The following is a 19,260-nucleotide window of genomic DNA, read 5'->3' as shown; positions in this document are numbered from 1 at the left end:
CATAGCAACATTCTATTATTGGTTGAGCATTTGTTTTAAATGAAGTCTCAGTACGCTTTGTTGAGACCATGCATTAGAAGAACAGAAGAAAAGGAAGAAAGATTTAGCTTTTCTCTATCCAACTCTCCACTTGCTTAGTGTTCAGCTCAAGAAATCAGCCAAGGGCAGAGGTCAGGAGTAAAGTCAGACATCAGACAAGGTGGAAGTTGGTTTCTGGTGCTGTCATATCGTTTTGAGATCTGGAACCGCTTGTCTTCTGTAGCCTCACTGTATCCTTCATTCTTGTCCATTTGCCTTCTCAGTGGATACACCCTTGCTGGAAAATGAATTTCACTGATTTTAGGGCACCCTTGGGCTGTCATCTGCAGATTCTGGTGAAACCCTGCCTTGATTGATGGGTGCCAGTCAGGTTCACGGGTATGTGCTGCACTGTAGGCTTGCCGCTTGGCTTAAATAAACCCATTTATATGCATGATTTTCATAGGAAAAGAATAGCAAATAAGAAGCAAAATACTTTTTTTCTACTCCTCACCTAGGACACAGAATCAAGATAGCCAAAGGGAGAGTCTGGCTTCACCTCATAAATGATTTATCTGGTCTGCCTTGCAGTCATGGTTCATTCATAAACCAGCAGAAGTTGCTTTATGATGGGAGAGAGGAGGTATGGAGTGATGAGTGGGCCAAAGGCAGAGGAAGCTATGATGTTAATCTCTCCCACAACCCCTTCCCTTTTGTCAGGATCCTTGCTTTTATTCAATCTGCTCTGGCTGTTTAGCGTGCTAGTTCCCAGAGGCTGCCCAGAGGCAGAGCTAAGCTCATATAGTTTCTACCTGGACTCTTTAGTGAACCCCACCTCCTAGCCACAGATGAGGCACTCTCTCCCCAGCCCTGGACTGCAACCTTCTCCTTAGCCCTGGAACCCAACCCAAGAATAGGCCCGGCTTGACCTTATCTTCGAATGCAATCCTAACCTTGTCCAAACAGAGCCCTCACCGCAGCCCCTCACCCAGCAATCCTGACTCAGCTCCCACATGCAGCCGAGCCTTGGCCTTGCAGGGTCCAGACACAATGTCGTGAGCCCTCTGGTACACACCCAGTTTTGAAAATAAACCTCTCAAAGTGCCTGCCCTCTCAGGGTTGGGGTCTCCCCACCTCAGTGTAGTCTGTGGCTGTAAGGCAGCGTTTCAGCCTTCTCTAGCCCAAAGCTGGCCAGTGCATAGGAAAGGAAGCCTAGAGCTCTACTTGCCATATTGCTGTCTGTGTGTTGACACTTCAGTTGGAGCCTGTCTGTGTGCTGGGAGTCCCCACTGGCTCTTGCATGGAAGTCAGCAAACATTGGCCTTCAGTCAAATGGGGACATCATCAGTTGACTTCGACCCTCTCAGGCAGGGTTCCTTTTGCCTGCCCTCCCGACAATGTGACTAACCACAGTCACCACAGAAGAGCCATAAGATGTGAAAAAGAAAGGTGGGCTGTCACCTGTTTCTGTCATTCCTCAGCTGCATGATCCTTGGCTCCTTGTTCGTACATGGGCTCAAGGGTCATCATTCCTGCCCTCCTTACCTTACTGGGTATTCACAAGAGAAAATGGATGTGAGAGATTTAAGAGTCATACAATACACTGTGAGTTATTATCATCTCTCCCCAGATTTTGCCAGCGTCCCGTCCTATGAGCTATCCAGTAGCAGAACAGCGGAGTAGGAGCTGGCACTCCTACATAGAGTAGGACTACAACCCACAGGCCCAATCTAGCCCATTGCCTGCATTTAGAAATAAGGTTTCATAGTGTAATAAAATTCCACACTCACCTGTTTACCTTTTGTCTTTGGCTGCTTCTAGCATGGACTAGTTGCAGCAGAGACTGCATAGCCCACAAAGCCTGAGATATCTACTATTTGGCCCTTTGCAGAAAAAGGTTGCTGATACCTGGCAGAGAGGGCCAGAGCAATGGCCCTGAAATTGGAATACCCGTGTTTGGATTCTGAATCTTCTACTTACTTTGACCTTGGACAAGTTGCTTAGCCTCATTCTCCTCTCCATAAAATGGGAGGATAACCATATCCCGACTCCATACTACCAGATTAGTAGTAAATGAGTAATTCATATAAAGCACTTAGCATAAGACCTGGCATATACAGCAAGTGCTCGGTATTGGCCGGTAGTATTACCCAGGGAATGGAACTCTGGTTTGTGGTACCAGACTTTCAAGGGACAGAATAACATAGCTCAAGGCACAGGCCATGGAGTGGAACAGACCTGGATTCATATCCCAGCTCTGTCACCACATGCATGATGTGTGGAAGATTAATTAATCTCCTGAACTTCAACCTCCTCATGCATGAAATAGGGAAAAAAAATTACTGTGAGGAGCGAATGATAAAATGCAGGTGAAGTGCTTAGAACAGAATTGGGCACAAACTAAACATTCAGTAGAGGTAGCAAATACTCAGCTCTAATAATCAGAAGAAGAACAGCGTTTTCCCAAGTAGTGCCAGCCATCCAGGATAAACAGGTAGTGGGAAGTTCCGGTATGCTGACATTAGGTGAGGTTAGAGGGTCTACCTTGTGAGTAGTGATGCCCTTGATACCAGGTTTTGCATAGTCTAAGCACATGCAAATTAAAAAGACTCTAAACTGGAGTTCGTCACAGAGCTATCTATTGGGAGGCTTTTCTCTAAGGCCAAAAGGCCCTCAGGACCAGTTACCTTTTTAGCACTAATAATCTATGATCCTGTGATTGTTCTTGGACCAAGTGATGGGTCAGGGAAGAGAACACACACACATACACACACACATAAACACGCGCGCACACGCACACACACAAACACATATGCCATTATAGGAAATACTCTGAAAGATCCTTTTCCCATAATACTACCTGGGTACATAGTAATGCTAAGTAGTTTGTTTTGCAGGATGAAATTGCCCTTATTTTTAATCAGTTTGATGTCCTAAGGGTTGAGTTATGTAATGGGATGTAAACCTTCTTGTCTAGGGAGCACTGGCTAAGGAGACTGCATGTTGTGGGTGGAATGCATTAAGGTAAGCTTGGTTCTGGATACCAGCCTAAGAGTACAGCTCCCATTCTCTTTTGGCTTAAGGTAACAGGGAGTGATGGAGTTCAGTGGGCTGAAGCATGGCAGCGGAGAGGGGTGTTGTGTATCCTACAAGCTCATGGTTGCTAGATGGTCAACCTAATTTAGAGGACTGTGAGACAAGTCACATCACCAAGCATTTATGTTTATTCCCTACTCAACTGTGTGGAGGGCACTGCTTATTGTATATATCAATCAAAATGATGAAGCTGGAGGGCCTCCAGCTTCAAGAGAACTTACACCTCCATTGTGAGTGAAAAGATACAAAGTCAGTTGGTAATATAAAAGAAAAATAATGAGCGCAAACCAATGCAAGTAAAGACTTGGATGCAAGATGACACCAGCTGTCAAGAATAGTATCAATTGATTAATATAGGTAAATGATTCACATTGACTCATTCTTTCATTTACTTATACAGCAAAAATACTGTGTAGTCATTGTGTGATACCGTCTTGGGATTATAAAGAATAATATAAGCTTTGTGAGGGCAGAGATATCATCTGTCTTATTTGCCACTCTAGTCCACAGTATCTAACCCAGAGGAGACAGGTAACAATGACTAAATTTCATTCAGCTCCTTACTTAACCGTGGTATTTAGATGTATGTGACATTTATGGAGCTCTTAATGTGGTCGTGGACTTTGACTTATAAAATACTGGCAAAGAGAAAGTTAATAGACATCTGTTGGTTTGATGTGCCCACCATCCGCTTCCTCTCTGTTCACAGCACCTTCATTTCCTTTTGGCTGCCATCTTAGTAAGATAGTTAGTTGTTCTGCCTTCCCTTGACCAAGGGATAATCCAGGCCCTGAGCAAGACCAGGCTTGAACTGAATGGATCAGTTATCACAAGTGGCTAGAGCAGTAGGGAAAACTGAAGAGACTGTCCATGAGAACCCAAATTCCCAAACTTCTATAGTGTCTAACTTCTCTAATGCCCAGGTTTGTATTTTTTCTTAGCTGTGGGCCCATCATATCCTTACAGTAAACTTCTTTTTGTATTACATTAGTCTGTCTTGATTTTTTTTTTTCTTAGAATCAAAGAACTTAAACTAATGAAGCATGGGTGATAGATAAAAAATGATAAGAGGCACAAATGTTTCTATGGACATTTAAAAGAATGAGACTTTAGACTATAGTTAGGAATAGGGAGGGATAGGAACTTCATGGAGGAGGTGGCATTTGAGCTAAACCTTTAAAGAAGGGAAAATATTTGGAGAGGAAAAAGGCAGGAGGCAGGAGGGCTTTTCAGGCTGGAGCAAGAACATGAACAAATGTCCCAGAACCTAAAGCAAGCCTAGAAACATCTGAGGAACAGCAGCATGTACAACTAGAGCCCAATGAACTCACTGATTGTCCATGTTTGAGGTCCCATCACACCGAAGTCAGAAGATGTTTCCCTTCCCATGTTCCACAGAGTCAGAACCACCTTACCTTCCACAGTATCTCTCCTTCACTGACCTGAGCTTTGAGATGCTAGAACTGAAATGTCTGGTAAGATCAGCTAGAACTGACTTCTCAGACCAAGGTGATGTTCTGGAGCTCCAGAGGCACCCAGATCACACATGAGGTACCATAATCGTTGGGAAGTGTCAAGTTTACTCAAAGCTGTAGGATGTTTTTCTCTATGCTCATCTCTACTGCTTCCCTCCTTTCTCCCATACTGCATCCACACTGGCCACCTTTCTGTTTCGCAAGCTCACCCATCTTTTCCTGAGCCTTTTAAGAGCCTTTGTACTTTCTGTTCCTTCTGCCCAAAACCATTTCCCTGGCCCTTTGCCTGGCAGTCTCCTTATGGTTCATCCCTCAGCTCCAGTGTGTGTGCCACAGAGAGGGTCTCCTTGACCATCTTCTCTAAAGTTGCCCTGCCAGAGGCTCTCACATCCCATTTCATTTTCTTCATAACACTTATTGTATCCAAAGTAATCTTGTTGACTGCATATCATTTCTCCCCGCTCTCTAGAACCTAAGCTTCATGATAGCAGGGTATTATCTTCTTATCCAGTGTTGTATCCCTGGCCCCATCTTGCTGCCTAACATTTACTACATGTTCAATAAACATTTACTGGATGGGTGGATGGTAGAGAGATAGAAGAAAGATGGAGAGAAAGAAGAGAATAGTCACATCTGTAGAAGTACACACCTCCAATGAGTATTAAAGTTTTATTAGCGGCCTTCTACCAAAATTAAATTTAAAAAGTTTGAGAAACACCAATTTAGTGTGAACTCCACTCTTTGGGGAAGGGGCCTGTTCATGGTCCCAGATTTGCTTCTTTGCATTTACTTTTCCACAACCATATTGGACACCTGAAGAGTCAGTCTGTTTGTCCTGTCCCCTGCTCCTGGTTTCATGTGTCAGCCACAAAATGGGTCTAATTCCAGAACCAGGGGGCCCAGTCTTTACCTAATTCTCACCCTCATATACAGTGACACATCATTGGCTTTCAGTGCCTGGTAATTAATACTCAGGTTTCCTAATAAATACACAAATCTGAGCAGGGGAGGATGACCCTCTTCTGCATCTCCTTTTGTTGTCATGTCCCAACTGGGCTCTAGGGCCAGCATGAAGAGACGTCTGAGATGAATCTGAGATGAATCCAAAGCCAAAGTAAAATGCAACATTGACATGTGACACAGAGATTTAACTTCTCCAGTCCTGGAAAGGCCCTTGGCAATGTGGTCCCTACCCTCCTCCGCCTCTGTACCACATCCCTACCCCAGTCATACTGGATTTCCTGGGGTTTCTCTCAGGTCTCCTCCTCTCTTTCACCTTATTGCCCTTGGATAAACTGGTGCCTCTACCTGGATATCGACACAAAGTGCTTAGTACAATGCCTGGCCAGTAGTAAATGCTCAGTAAACACTGGCCGTAATAGCAGTTATGAACCTTTATTCTATGCTTGAGCCCCTTTTTACTCTTTGAAAATATCCTTTCTTTCCCTTAATGTAAAAACCTTGCTAACCCCTCTGCAAGCTCTATGAAAGCAGAAAATATGTCTGTCTTGTATCAACATGGTATCCCAATTTTCTGGGAATATTAGTTTCTGGTGCTCAATAAATATTTGTTGAATTTAGCAAGTGGATGATAAGGTTTTATCTAGTAAGTAAGAGGGAAGCCCTGGACATGTCTCAGAATCCCTAATAACTGTGATGTTGTATAGAGGGATGGGGACAATTTATATCAATTGTGGTAATTTGTTGCCTGTCAGTGTTAGATCTTGGATGCAAGACAGTATAAGGGGATGGAGTGCATTCTTATTGCCCTCTGAGTGACGGAAATAAAACACTTTTGACATCACAAGGTTAGAGTCAGATCAGGAATGCCATTCCTACCAATGAGGATAGAAATATTCAAGGAGGAGGATGAATATCTAAAGGTCCCCCACCCCACCCCCGCATCTACTTTCTGTCTCCCTCCCCCAAAATGAAATTGTCCTGTCACCTCATTATCCACTATTTACAATGAGGCTGCCACATTTCCAGGGACTGAAGCCAGGAGCCAAGGAGATATGCTGGTGTGAGAAGCCTTAAATGAAGTGACAATAAAAAGGAGTTGCTGATACAGGAGTTCCCTCCCTGGGAGAGAGCTGTCAGGGCAATGCCCAGGGCTGGGGGATTTATTGATACTAAGTGGATGGTGCCTTAACCAGGAATGATGATCAGAGGTTTGAGTGAACCACGGATGGATTTGGACAGCCTGTGCGTGGGCTTTCCTGCCCTTGCCAGTCCTGCCCTCCCACCTCCACAGGAGGGAATTCCTGGCCTCGTTTTTTACTAGCTCTGATTGTCGCACACATTCTGCTGAATCTCTTGGAGGCAGGGACCGCGGAACCTGACACCCTGGCCGCGTTCCCTGAACGCTCTGTGTCTTCTCTCTTTGGTGGGTCTTTGCTGTTGCTGCTTCTTCTATCTGAAATATTTTTAAAATGTATATATTCTTTCCTTAATTTGAAAAAAGGTGACAGCGTTATATTATTTTTAGGTGTGCAACACAGCGATTCAACTTCTCTATACGTTATGCTGTGCTCACTGCAAGTGCAGCTACCATCTGTCACCACCCAACGCTGCTACAATACCATTGACTATATTCCTGGTGCTGCGCCTTTCATCCCCAGATAGAATTCATATGCGTGCAGCTGCACCCTAGTCCCTCTCTGGGCTGATTCCCACTTATCTGTCAGTGTCAACGCTGTCCCGTCCTCCTGGAAGCCTTCTTTGCGGTCCCCAAAGGCTGGAGTCAGGCGTCCCTTCCTGAACCCCAAAATCACCCCTGCCACAGCACTTATACTGAAGCCATCCACCTACTTTGCTGTCAGGCTGTCCCGCTGCCCAGATGACAGTCCTTGAGGTCAGGGCTTACTTCGCGTGCCACTGCACCTCCAGTACCCAATGAGTGGTGGGTGTTAGATGTCGAGGGGTAGATGGGTAAGCGAATGGACTGATGGGCGGGCCGGAAGAAGGACAGATATGTGTATATATGCTTTGCCATGAAACACACCACCCAGTTATTTTTTGTGTTATTTTAATATCAATGGACCCGAATTCAGTAATGCACCTTTAGGCGGTATCAGAGAAAGGCAGCATTAAATGAGGATTTTCTAGACACTGAAGGTGACTCAGGTACCAAGACTGTTTTTTACCCAAATTCCTGGGGACAGAGGGAGGCATATCACAGAGGTAAAGAACTCAAGCTCTACGCCCCCACTGGTGGAGTTGAGATCACAGCCGTGCCTTGCACCGGTCCTAGACCTCACTTTACCAATTGTAACCTACCTCATAGGCTGAAGGGAGCCAATGGAAGGGAATGTCCTTGTAGGTGCTCAAGTGCTGGCTCCTAATTACTGCTACCACAGGCATTTTACACGCCACTGCTGTCTTGAGTGGATGGTTCCACACAGAGTCCAGCCTGCTCTGATTCAACACCAGCGGAGTTCTGATGCCGCTTCAGAATGTCCCCATCTCTTCCTCCTGCCTTGGTGCCTGACTTACCGTCTCCACCTCCAGCCCCCTTTCTGATTATCCCCCATACAGCGGGTTAAAATTGCATCCTGCATAGAACTCAAGACTCTGGATGCATCTAGATTTAGTGCTAGGGGTTTCTTGCAATCAAATCCAAGAACTGAGAGCCTTTAACTGCTTCTGGGGGTTGGAAAAGTACACTGGAGGTTGCTAAAAGTTTGGCCAGCAAATAGCTCAAGTCTTGTCAATCAGTAAACATATTTGAACGAATTAGACTAGCATCTAGGATATTGGAGCCTGAAGGGATGTTACATATGACAGAGTTCAAACCATCATTTTACAGGTGGGAAAACTGAAACCCAGGGAAAGCGTGGGATTTATTCAAGGTCACAAGAGTAATGTGTTATGATAAAACCAAAAAGAGGCTCCTCCAGGTCTTCTGGCATCTAGTTTACTACTTTTCTTGTAAGACTACTTTTTCTCTTCTGATTGAGTATTTACTATGACAGATTCAAAGAAATGCCCTACAGCTACCAATTATATTTCACAGTATTTAGCCATTGACTGCATTGTTGTAGGCCTTGGGCCTACAGAGTGCCTCTCTGTCTCTCTCTCTCTCTCTCTTTCTGTCTCTCTCTCTCTCTCTTTCCATCTCCCTGCCTGTCTCTGACTCGCAGTCTCTATCTCTTTCTCTCTGTCTCTCTATCTCTTTCAACTGTCTCTCTGTCTCTATCTCTGTCTCTATCTCTGTCTTTCACTCTCTCTCTCTCTCTCTCTCTGTCTTTCTCTCTCTTTCCATCTCCCTGCCTGTCTCTGACTCTCTGTCTCTGTCTCTATATCTTTCTCTCTGTCTCTCTCTCTGTCTCTCTTTCTCTCTCTGTCTGTCTCTCTCTGTGTGTGGCTGTTCCTGCTTGGCTAAGATGAGAAGCTAGCTTGAAGTTCAGGTGCCGAGCATCTCTGAGGCCCAGGTCCAGTCAGGTAAATCCAGGCCAGGCTACCTCCAAGCCAAGCTATTTTAGGGAGCAGTGGGTAAGTGTACCCTCTTAGCCTTAGAGGATAAAGCACTCAGTTTAAGAGAAGATAAATTTGAAAAAGGAAAATCGGGAGATTAATTTGAGGGGGAAAACTCCCAGCCTCTTGTGTATCTAAGGATCTGATCGTGTGCTCCTACTCCTATTTCTTGCACCTCCATTTCCTCCTTTGCTTCTAAATTCTAGCAAGAAACACCAGCCATGAGGGCCCCAGAGGCCCAACTAAAGGTGTGAATCCAAGTGGATGACGCGAGGGAATAGATCTGGAACATAAGATTTATATCCCACAGGATAATAGTTCATTGCAGCAGGGGGAGAAGAAATCCTAAAAATACCATACAGAGCATATTATAATATGCTAACGGGTTTATGTGCTCCCTCTATCCATTTCACTCAGTAAGATGGATTGTGCTTTTTGACAAATCTATATTTAACATAGGGAGAATAATACACAATGTATGCTTCCTGGTGGGGAAATCCATATTTATGGAAATCTTGATTCTGGCAATTACAATAGATATTTAAAGACAGTACCTATTGTCTGCTGGGAACAGATAGATTGTCCTCATTAGGGTGGAAGAGAAAATCGTATGAGTGGGAAAGAATAAACAACTATTTTACAGGGGCAGGAGGGTCCAGAGTGAGCCAACAGTCATCTCTGTTCGGGCCCAGCTCCCCTTCATACCCCGTCCTGTGGACCCTCTCGCCAAGCATCCGTCATTCATTCATTCTTTCCTCCATTCAACAAATACTTATTAAGCCCTTCCCTGTCCCACGCACTCTGCTGGCTCTGGGGCACAAGCGAGACCCCCGTTTTCAGGGATTAACATTGACCCAAGCAGCCACAACTATAAACAAGCAAAGAAAAAGGCAATGATTTCAAATAATAAGAAAGATTGAAATAAGGCAGGGTGACGTGACAGAGACTTATAGGCAGGTGTGGGGAGGCTGGGGTCACTACTGAGAAGAGATGATGAAGGAAGGCCCATTCTGGGGGGTGAGATCTGACCTGAAAGGCAACTGCAGAAAAGGAGTGATCTTTGCAAAGAGCTAGGGCCGAGCCCTGCAGATAGAGGAAGGAGCAGCTGCTGCTGAGTCCAGGGCAGAGTGAGCTCAGAGCCCCGAGGAATAGAACCAAGGCCTGTGCAGCTAGAGCAGGGAGCAGGGAGAGGGGTATAAGGCAGGAAGGTTCTGAGGGGGCAGTTATTCAGGCTCTGAGTTGCAGTCAGATGTTTCTTGTGTGCAATGGGAAACCTCAAAACTCGCGAGAGGTTTTGCAAAAGGAAGGGAAATTGTGTTTTGTTAGTTTTGTGTTGATTTGGTTTTGGGTTTTGTTAATTAAAAAGATACCTCTTGCTTCGGAGGGGCGAAGGGATTTGCTGAAAACCAAATGCCATAAGCCTAGAGTCCATGAGAACTTCCTTCAGATACTTGGAGGGCCATGGAATATGGGTTCAGAGAAGATATTCCATGAGCCTCTGGTCTCAAAGAGTCATCAGTCAGGGACTGGGCACCTTGAGAGGTACTGAGTGCCCAGTAACTGCAGGTATGCAAGCAGATGTTAATGTGTTCCTGCCCAGTTTCCTGGAGACAGTATTCTGGTTTTCAGTGGGGATCAGACACATGACTCATACAGTTCAGTTGCAATCTTTAAGAGATGAACTTTCAAGCCCATTAGCTCCAGGGATTGAATCAGAACTAAGACTCACAATAGGCAACTGGGTACTGGTGGCGAGTTGCATTCTTTAGTGCAGCATAGACCAGAGGATCTTCAATAACATGTTAAAAGTATTCACCAACAAAGGATCCTGGGGACATACAGACTTGACAAGATCTGGGTTAAAGTTGAACAGGATCCCTCACAATCTTTTATGTAACTAGAGTACAACTTGCACCTCCAAAATGCAGACAAGGTGAGCACCATTTCCCAAATTTATTTGACCAAAGATGCCTTTTCTTTTTTAAGGAGCATTTTGTTGAATAAGGTTTTATGGAACACATTTGGGCGATGCTTATACAGCATAATTTGAGACCCCACATACAAGGTACTGTGGGGTCATGGAAGCAGACGATGTGTTAAAGAGAACAACAGATCTAAGAGCATCAGCTTTTCATCTTAAAAAAAAAAAAGCACTGATAATGCCAAAGTCCCAGGGTTATAATGAGAACTAGATAGACTAATATATGTGAAAGGACGGCAAGATACCCTAAAATACGACTACTGTGATTGAGGATGACTCATCTGCCTCACCATCCATATTTGGAGGGTAATTTCAGGCATGGGAGATAGCTTTAGGGTTGGTCACCTACCCAACTGGGGTGAAGAGTATGAAACCTTCATCCTGTATCCCATATTAAAATGAGTTTAGTAGCTAACCAACCTGGGGTTTGGCCCTATGACTTTAGTTTTTTAACTTTATCTTCTAACCAGCAGTGTAATAAAGCATAATCCAGGACTGGGTCCTTGCAAAATGGCTCCCATGGGGGTGTTCATACAGTTAAGCTGTTACTATGTCTGATACACTGGGGGGGTCTGAAAAGTCAACTAGCAGGATGTACAAACACAAAGTGAACACTGGCAGAGAAATGTATACCACAAGCTAAGGGTAAACCGAGAACATCAATACTTGTTTTCTTCAACATGGATCTGCAGCAAGCTGGCAGAACTCCTTGATTCTGTAACAACTGTTAATGCTTTGCCTTAACATGATGGGCAGTGTCATAGAAAGATGACTGGATGGGGGTTAAGATACCTACCCAACTCAGATATGGCCTAGATGTGCCATCTTGGACATGTTCGCTAACTTTCTGAGCCTTAGTTTTTCCCTTTTAAAAATGATTCAGTCATCCCTCTTCTACATTAAGAAGATCATCGCAGAGATAAAGAGACATATGAAAATGGGAACATATGAAGAGAACATAAGAGAGAACATATGAAAATGGTTTAGTATATTTATCATTAATAAGCATGGCAACGTCTGGCATAGAATTGGGACCTTCTAAACATTGGATGAGACTGATAGACATGTGGATTAAACAGATGGTTGGGTGAGTGGGATGCATAGACATGTAACATGGGAAGGCAGTTGGACAGACTGGTAGGTTGGAAGGACGCATGGATAGATTGGTTGGATGGGTGGATGGCCAGATGATAGATGAATGGAAGGATGATGAGTTGGAATGGATGAACCAGTGGATGGATTAGTTTGGGAACCATCTGCCAGTTTCCTTGCAGCATCTTCTATTAATCCTTCTCTTCTCCTCCTCCAGTCTGTTCCCAGTTCTCTAAAGGAGTCTACGCCATCTTTGGGTTTTATGAACGGAGAACTGTCAACATGCTGACCTCCTTCTGTGGGGCCCTCCATGTCTGCTTCATCACACCGAGCTTTCCCGTTGACACCTCCAATCAGTTTGTCCTTCAGCTACGCCCTGAGCTGCAGGATGCTCTTATCAGCATCATCGACCATTACAAGTGGCAGAAATTTGTCTACATTTATGATGCCGACCGGGGTAAGCCAAGGGTTAGGGGAGGGAGACTGTTGAGATTGGAGAGAAAATTGCCAGAGGAAGGAGAATGATGCCTCCCTGCCTCATTGAAAAGCAAGGAAAGAATGATCCAGAAAATCTTTATTTCTATGGACTGATTGCTCATGGCTAATTCCCAACTCACAGTGTGGAAACACATCCTTTGAGAGAGTAATTCTGTTAACACACCATGTCACTCTATAGCTCGCCAAGCTCCCATGGCTCCTGAGTCCAGGCTCAAAGTCCAAGGGCCTCCATTGAATGGCTCATGACTTATGGTGTAGGTGTTAGAAGCACAGACTCTAGAGTCAGACAAACCTGAATCTAAATTCTGTGTCCTCTCCTCTCCCACTGTTTGTCTTTGCACAAGCTCTCTCCACCTCAGTTTGGGTTAGAATTCAGAATGAGTTGGGGATAAAATTTTCTATGCCTTCATTCCCTCATCTCTATCATAAGATGAACCCAATCTCTACCTCCTAAAGTTGCTGTGAGGATTGCATGGGGTGACTAGAAAGTTCCTGTCAGTGCCTGGGATACAAGTGCTCAGAATCCTCCATACTTATTAACTGCCATCATCATCATCACCATCATCACCATCACCCCTCCAGGCCCTTCTAGTTCTGCTCCCACTTTCATTTTGAATTTTACGTCACATTTTCCAAATGTTTCCTATTCCTTTTTCTTCTCTGCATCTTTCCTCATGCTGTTCCTCTTTTCTGGAATGCACCTCCTTTCCCAGATCTACATATGTGAATCCTTCCTCTCTTTTGCAGCTGCTCAAACACTGTTTCTCTATCCCCTAATCCTTAAATGGGAACTTTCTCTTTTTTTTTGTGATACCTGTGGTGGTTGTATTATACTCTCCTGCCTTTCCCTTAGATACTAAACAGTCTTCAGAACCTAGTCATTATTGGTATAAATAAATAAATAGATTGTGCAAGGTGTGGAAACTGAGGAAGGGTAGTTTTGCCCTGAGTGAAAGGGAGGTTTTGCAAGAGGTTCCTGTAGGAAGGCTTACGAGACTTTTGAGTAGAACAATGGCTTGTGAGACTGTGTTTTGGGCAGTGTTAGGCAGGCATTATTCAATGAGGAGGAGCTAGCAGAAGAGACCCAGAAACATTCTGTTTTCTTCAATTTTCCCTCGATTCTCCTCATTTTGAGGATTTCCCTTCTCAAACAGCAGTCATTGGGAGGATTGCCTGCAGAAGGGATATTTCATGACAGCCCACAGCCTACTGAAGCTTGAGGCCTGGAAGGGGCAAACCTACTTCCCCAAATCCAGAAAAATATAATTTTGATTATAGAGAGTCCCCTCTGGGTTGGCAGAAGCACCCAGGCTCGTGACAGGACTCTGCCTGTCTCAGAACTCTGAGCTCAGAGCTCTGCCATTTGCTAGCTATGTGACCTTGGGCCAATGACTAAATCTCTCTGAGCCTCGGTTTTCACATCTGTGGTGCAATGGTGATAATAATGATATGTATCTCACAGGATTAAGTAAACTGAAAACAAGAAAGCTAGTAGAATGGCACCAGACACGTAGTACGTTTTCAGTAAATGTGAGGCTTAAGCACACCAAACAACTTGTACTAAAAAAAGAAACAGCGACAAGAAGGCGTAACAGAACCGATCAATCTGTAGATGATTCTTAAGGCCAGGCACCATATTGGTCACTGCAGGAGGGATTAGCAGTGTTACAGGGAGACAGAAATGATGTACGCACAAAAGATTGAGGAGTAATGCAAGAGTGAAATAACCATCTAAAGTAGGCAGGAAATTGACTTCCATCTTCCCCTCTAAAGATGCCTATACTCTGAGAATTTGGGGAACCTTAAATATGTTCTATTAGATGGCAAGAGGGATTAAGGTTACAGATGGGATATATGTTGTTCATCCACTGACCTCAGAGAGATTATCTTGGATTATTCACGTGGGCCTAGTATAATCACAGGGGCTCTCAAATGGGGCAGGTGGAGGCAGGAGAGTCAGTGTCAGAGGGTGATGTGTGACGGGCTTGACCAGTCACTGCTGGTTTTGAAGTCAGAAGGGGCCATAAACCAAGGAATGCGAGCAGCCTCTAGAAGTTGGAAAGGTGAGAAAATGTTCTCCCATAGAACCTCCAGAACGCAAACGCAGCCCCATCAACACCTTGATTTTAGCTCAAGAAGATTCACTTCAAACTGACCTGTGTCAATATAAGATGATAAATGTGTGTTGTTTTAGACCGCTGAGTTTGAGGTGATTTGTTACAGCAGCAGTAGTAAACTAAGACACTATTTATGTCTTAAAGGCGAAACAAAGTAGCATTGAGTAACAGGCTCCTCTGTCCTTTAACTATAAATCAGAAGAGAATAATTTAATTCAGTACCCACTGATTGAATACCTACTATGTAAAAGGCAAAGTATTAGGTATTGATACATATCAAACATTCATGAATTTACAGTTATTAGGTGCCTATTTGGATACTGGGTTGGCACATTTAATAAGCAGCTACTAAATGCCCAATGATAATTAATATTTCTAAAATCCTTGCCATGTATCAGACATTTTCATTTAACACTCATGATGACACTGAGGTAGGAATTTTTAACATCACCATTTTGCCCTTAAAAAAAACTAAAGTTTGAAGAAGGGAGGTAGTCTGTGCGAGGCCGTTTAACCAGCATATTGTACGTAGCATGAGGATTTGAGCCTTGGGTTCTATTTTAATCACACTGCCTGCTAAGTTCTGGAAACAGAAGCACAAAAGAGACCCACTGCCTGCCTTCAGTGAGCTCAGACTTGCACAGTGAGAGAAAGCTGGAGCTGAGCTTGGTGGATGAGTCAGGTTGGGGGAGACAAGGGAGGTGGGTGCTGAGTGGAAGCGGGGTGGTACCTGTGTATCCTGATTGCCACTTCTCTTGTCTTACCCACTTTCCAGGTTTGTCCGTCCTGCAGAAAGTACTGGACACAGCTGCTGAGAAGAACTGGCAGGTGACAGCGGTCAACATTTTGACAACCACAGAGGAGGGATACCGGATGCTCTTTCAGGACCTGGAAAAGAAAAAGGAGCGGCTAGTGGTGGTGGACTGTGAATCAGAACGTCTCAACGCTATCTTGGGCCAGGTAGTAAGAGGAGCAAAGGCTCAGAGTGGGTGAGGGCAATGGTTTAAGAATGGGCTGGATGGCTTTTTGCCTTGAATGTGACAAAGAGAGCTCTTGATTAGATGAGATAGGTGACTTCCTCATATTCTGTAATTTATAAATTTTAATTCTGAATTTTTAAAAAAATTTTTAGTGTTTATTTTTTTGAGAGAGAGAGAACGAGATAGAGAGAGTATGTGTGTGTGTGAGTGGGGAAAGGGCAGAGAGAGAGAGGGAGAGAGACACAGAATCGGAAGCAGGCTCCAGGCTCTGAGCTGTCAGCACAGAGCCCGACGCGGAGCTTGAACTCCCGAACGGCTAGATCACGACCTGAGCGGAAGTCAGAGGCTTAACCGACTGAGCCACCCAAGCGCCCCTCATTCTGAATTTTTATGAAATAGCACAAACAATGAGAGACTTGACAGTAGGCCTTCAAGTTGTTCTCAGATCAGTTGACCAAAAACTTACCCCCTTGTTTCCCTTTATGGTAGAAGGGAGATGACGTTGCACTTTAGATTTCGTGAACATGGGGAACACAGCCTGGAGAGCCAGATTCCTGGGTTTAGCTCTGGGTTCTGTCACTCCCTGGTCTAGCCATCAGCATCTCATTCATTTGGCCCACTGACCTGTCTTAAGAGTCCAAAGCAGCAGGAAGCACTTCTCTTCCTCCTGTTTCCTTGAACACACTCATGTGTCTGAGAAGTCTATTGATGGTACATTCTGGGAAAGGGCACTGTAACTTCAACCGCTTTTAGCCAGAGGTCTCTAAACCATGGTTCTCACCATCATCAGAGCTGGAGCATGTACCCACTGTACAAGTAACAGGCCTCTGTGTCAGTCTCCTATCTTTTTGAATGACACCAGTGTATGCAGGTGAGATAGCAAGAAAGTAGATAAAGATAATAGTTTTAGGTACTTGACAATATGACAGAGCTTGTTGATGGCCTTTCAAGACCCTGGGACCCCCACCAGGAGTCTTGCTACCAGCTCAGCAATCACTGAGAGGCCTCAGCAACAGAACAGAGGAGATTTTAAAACTCGGGGATTGTTTAAGGCATTAATTATGTAGTCTGCTCTACAAAGGGTGTATCTGGCCTCCCTCTTGGAAAGAGAAGCCAGCAAAAATTGTTTCCATGAGATGGGAGTTCCCCAGGTTGGAGTCAAGGGATTTGAAAGCTGGCTAAATGAATCAGTATAGGAAAATGGTTAAGCAGAGAGACCCTGGAGACAGAGTGGCTTGGAGATAGAACCCAGCTCTAGTATTTACTAGCAATGGGGTCTTGGGCCAGGTTTTTCATCCGTGCCTTGGATTCATGATCTGTGAAATGGGCACAATAATAATTACAGCTTCCTTCAGAGGGCTCCTGTGAGAGTGAAAAGAATCTAGTCATGTAAAATACCTAGAACAGAGCCTGCCCCACAAAGAGTGACATATGTAAGCATTTCCCTACTTTTGCTTTTTATAGCACCAGCTAGTACTGCCTTCTTGAGTCATTTCCCTCTTTGGGCATAAGTGTCCTCATCTGTAAAAGAGGATGATGGCCCCTGTTCTACAAAGCTGATAAAAAGATTGGAGAAATAGGAGTTGGGAGAAGTGCTGAATGATAATTATGTATTCTTAATAGACTGACAACTTGCCCTCTGTTGTTATAAAGACTATAGCTGGTGCCACTATTTTCTGAGCACTTGCCACATTCCAGACACCATGCCAAGCCCTCTCCATGCATAATGCCACCTCATCCTCATATCAACTCTATAAAACTGCTTCTATCAGTTCCCCTATTTTCTAAATGAAGAAACAAGGGACTATACTTGCCTGGGATTTCACAGCTAGCATATAAGAAAAGCAGGAAGTCAAACCCATCTCAGTCTGGTTATAAGGCCCAACTTTCCCCAAAATATTATGTTTCAGCCTCTGCTGTTTATAACTACCTCCCGTGTCAAAAGACAAACTTGTTTTGTAAGGAAGTGACTTGTTTATGTGGGCATTTTAGGGTATAGTATATTAACTCAACCGTTAGATTCTTCTGTTCTGAAAAAGCAAGACCAAAGAGCTGAAAGGATCTTACAGATCATTCGGTTTACTGTGTGCATTCACATTTTACAGATGGGATAACTGATGGTCACATTGGTTGATTTGCCTTGGGTTCAGACAGCTAGTTAGTGACAATGGTGAGTCTCGAGCTTGCAACTAATAACGGCTGGCAGTCTGACAGCTTGGCATTGAGCATTCGAATTGGGATCTTTTTGGTCCAATACAAACGTCCTGCCTAACCTAAAGAGGGAGATAGTGATTCTAAATTCCAGGTGGGGAATTGCCTATCTGTCTCCAGGCTCCCAACTAGAATATCAGCATTAGGAGGGCAAGGATTTTTGTTTCATTTTCTTCCCTGTGGTATCCATGGTGCCTTGAACGGTGCTTGGTATGTTGTAGGTAGTCAATAAGTATTTTTTTGAGTACATGGAAAGAAGAGGGAATCAATGAAGGCTCTAAGGAAAGATCCCAATGTGAGATAGGTTTGAATATTTATAGGTAGACATTGGCTGGATAAAAGCCATTAAGTTGGAAAGGAGGGCATATAGAGAGGCCCAGAGAGCATGTGAGGGCTGAGGTTGCTAGGATGATTTAATAAGTCAGGTGAAGGATGCTGAGTGCCTACTGGGAGACAGTGACAGAAGGATGAACACACTATCGTGACTATCTTTGGAAAGCATTCTAAGGAGTTTGGGGTTTATTCTGTAGACAGTCAAGAAATCAAAGAAGGTTTGTGAGCAAGGAATTGGGTTATTAGAATATAATGCTTTTTCAATATATTAGACACCAAATTATATAGTGCAATCATTAAGTTCAGAATGAGTTAGAGATGAGAGATACCAGGATTAGGCCATCCATCACATCACCCTGTTTTACTGTCTTTGTAGTGCTTCTAACGTGCTGAAATCTTGTTCACTTATCTGTTTATATATTTACCATCTGTATCCCTACTAAAACATCAGCTCAGCTTCTTGAGGGCACGAGGACCTTGCCTCTCGTATTCATAGGTTGGCCCCCACACATAGCATAGTGCTTGGCATATCGTCCATGTTCAATAAATATCTCTTGGTTGGATTAATTAATCAGAGAAGGTTATACAGAGTAGCTGGGATTAGAGCTCAGCCATAAAGGTGATGAATAATCAGAGAGAATGGGAAAGGACATTCCAGACACAAAGATTATGAATTAAGGCAATACAGTGGAAATGAGCTTTGAAAGAATGGGGTCAGCAAGGCTATGGGCTCCAAGTGAAATTATACATTACCCTCATAACACCTATTTCAGTTTGTAAGCTGGGGGCATTCACCTCTTCATCTATTTACTGTGGGTTTCCTTCCAGTAAAGTGGGACCTCCGGAAGGGCAAGTACCACATGACTCACTTCCCACGCTGTCCGCAGCGCAGTGCTTGGTACATAGTAAGCACTTAATAAATGTTTGTGAAAGGAAGGCAGGAAAGGAGGGAAGATAGAGCAATGGGTAGGTAGGTGAATAAA

At 44.1% G+C, this 19,260-nt stretch overlaps 1 protein-coding gene across 2 annotated transcripts in view; it reads left to right on the top strand.

Annotated features, from left to right (window-relative positions):
- GRIA1 (glutamate ionotropic receptor AMPA type subunit 1) overlaps positions 1–19,260 on the top strand; it is a 303,014-nt gene that overhangs the window by 146,448 nt on the left and 137,306 nt on the right. For both annotated transcript variants that reach the window (XM_043597761.1, XM_043597751.1), the window contains exons 3-4: positions 12,356–12,595; positions 15,529–15,713. In XM_043597761.1, coding sequence (XP_043453696.1) covers positions 12,356–12,595; positions 15,529–15,713 — 425 coding nt within the window. The remainder of the gene's footprint in view (positions 1–12,355; positions 12,596–15,528; positions 15,714–19,260) is intronic.

This window comes from Prionailurus bengalensis, chromosome A1, assembly GCF_016509475.1.
Source record: "Prionailurus bengalensis isolate Pbe53 chromosome A1, Fcat_Pben_1.1_paternal_pri, whole genome shotgun sequence".
In the NCBI taxonomy this organism is placed as follows: Eukaryota; Metazoa; Chordata; class Mammalia; order Carnivora; family Felidae; genus Prionailurus; species Prionailurus bengalensis.
This window is presented reverse-complemented; position numbering and strand designations above follow the sequence as displayed.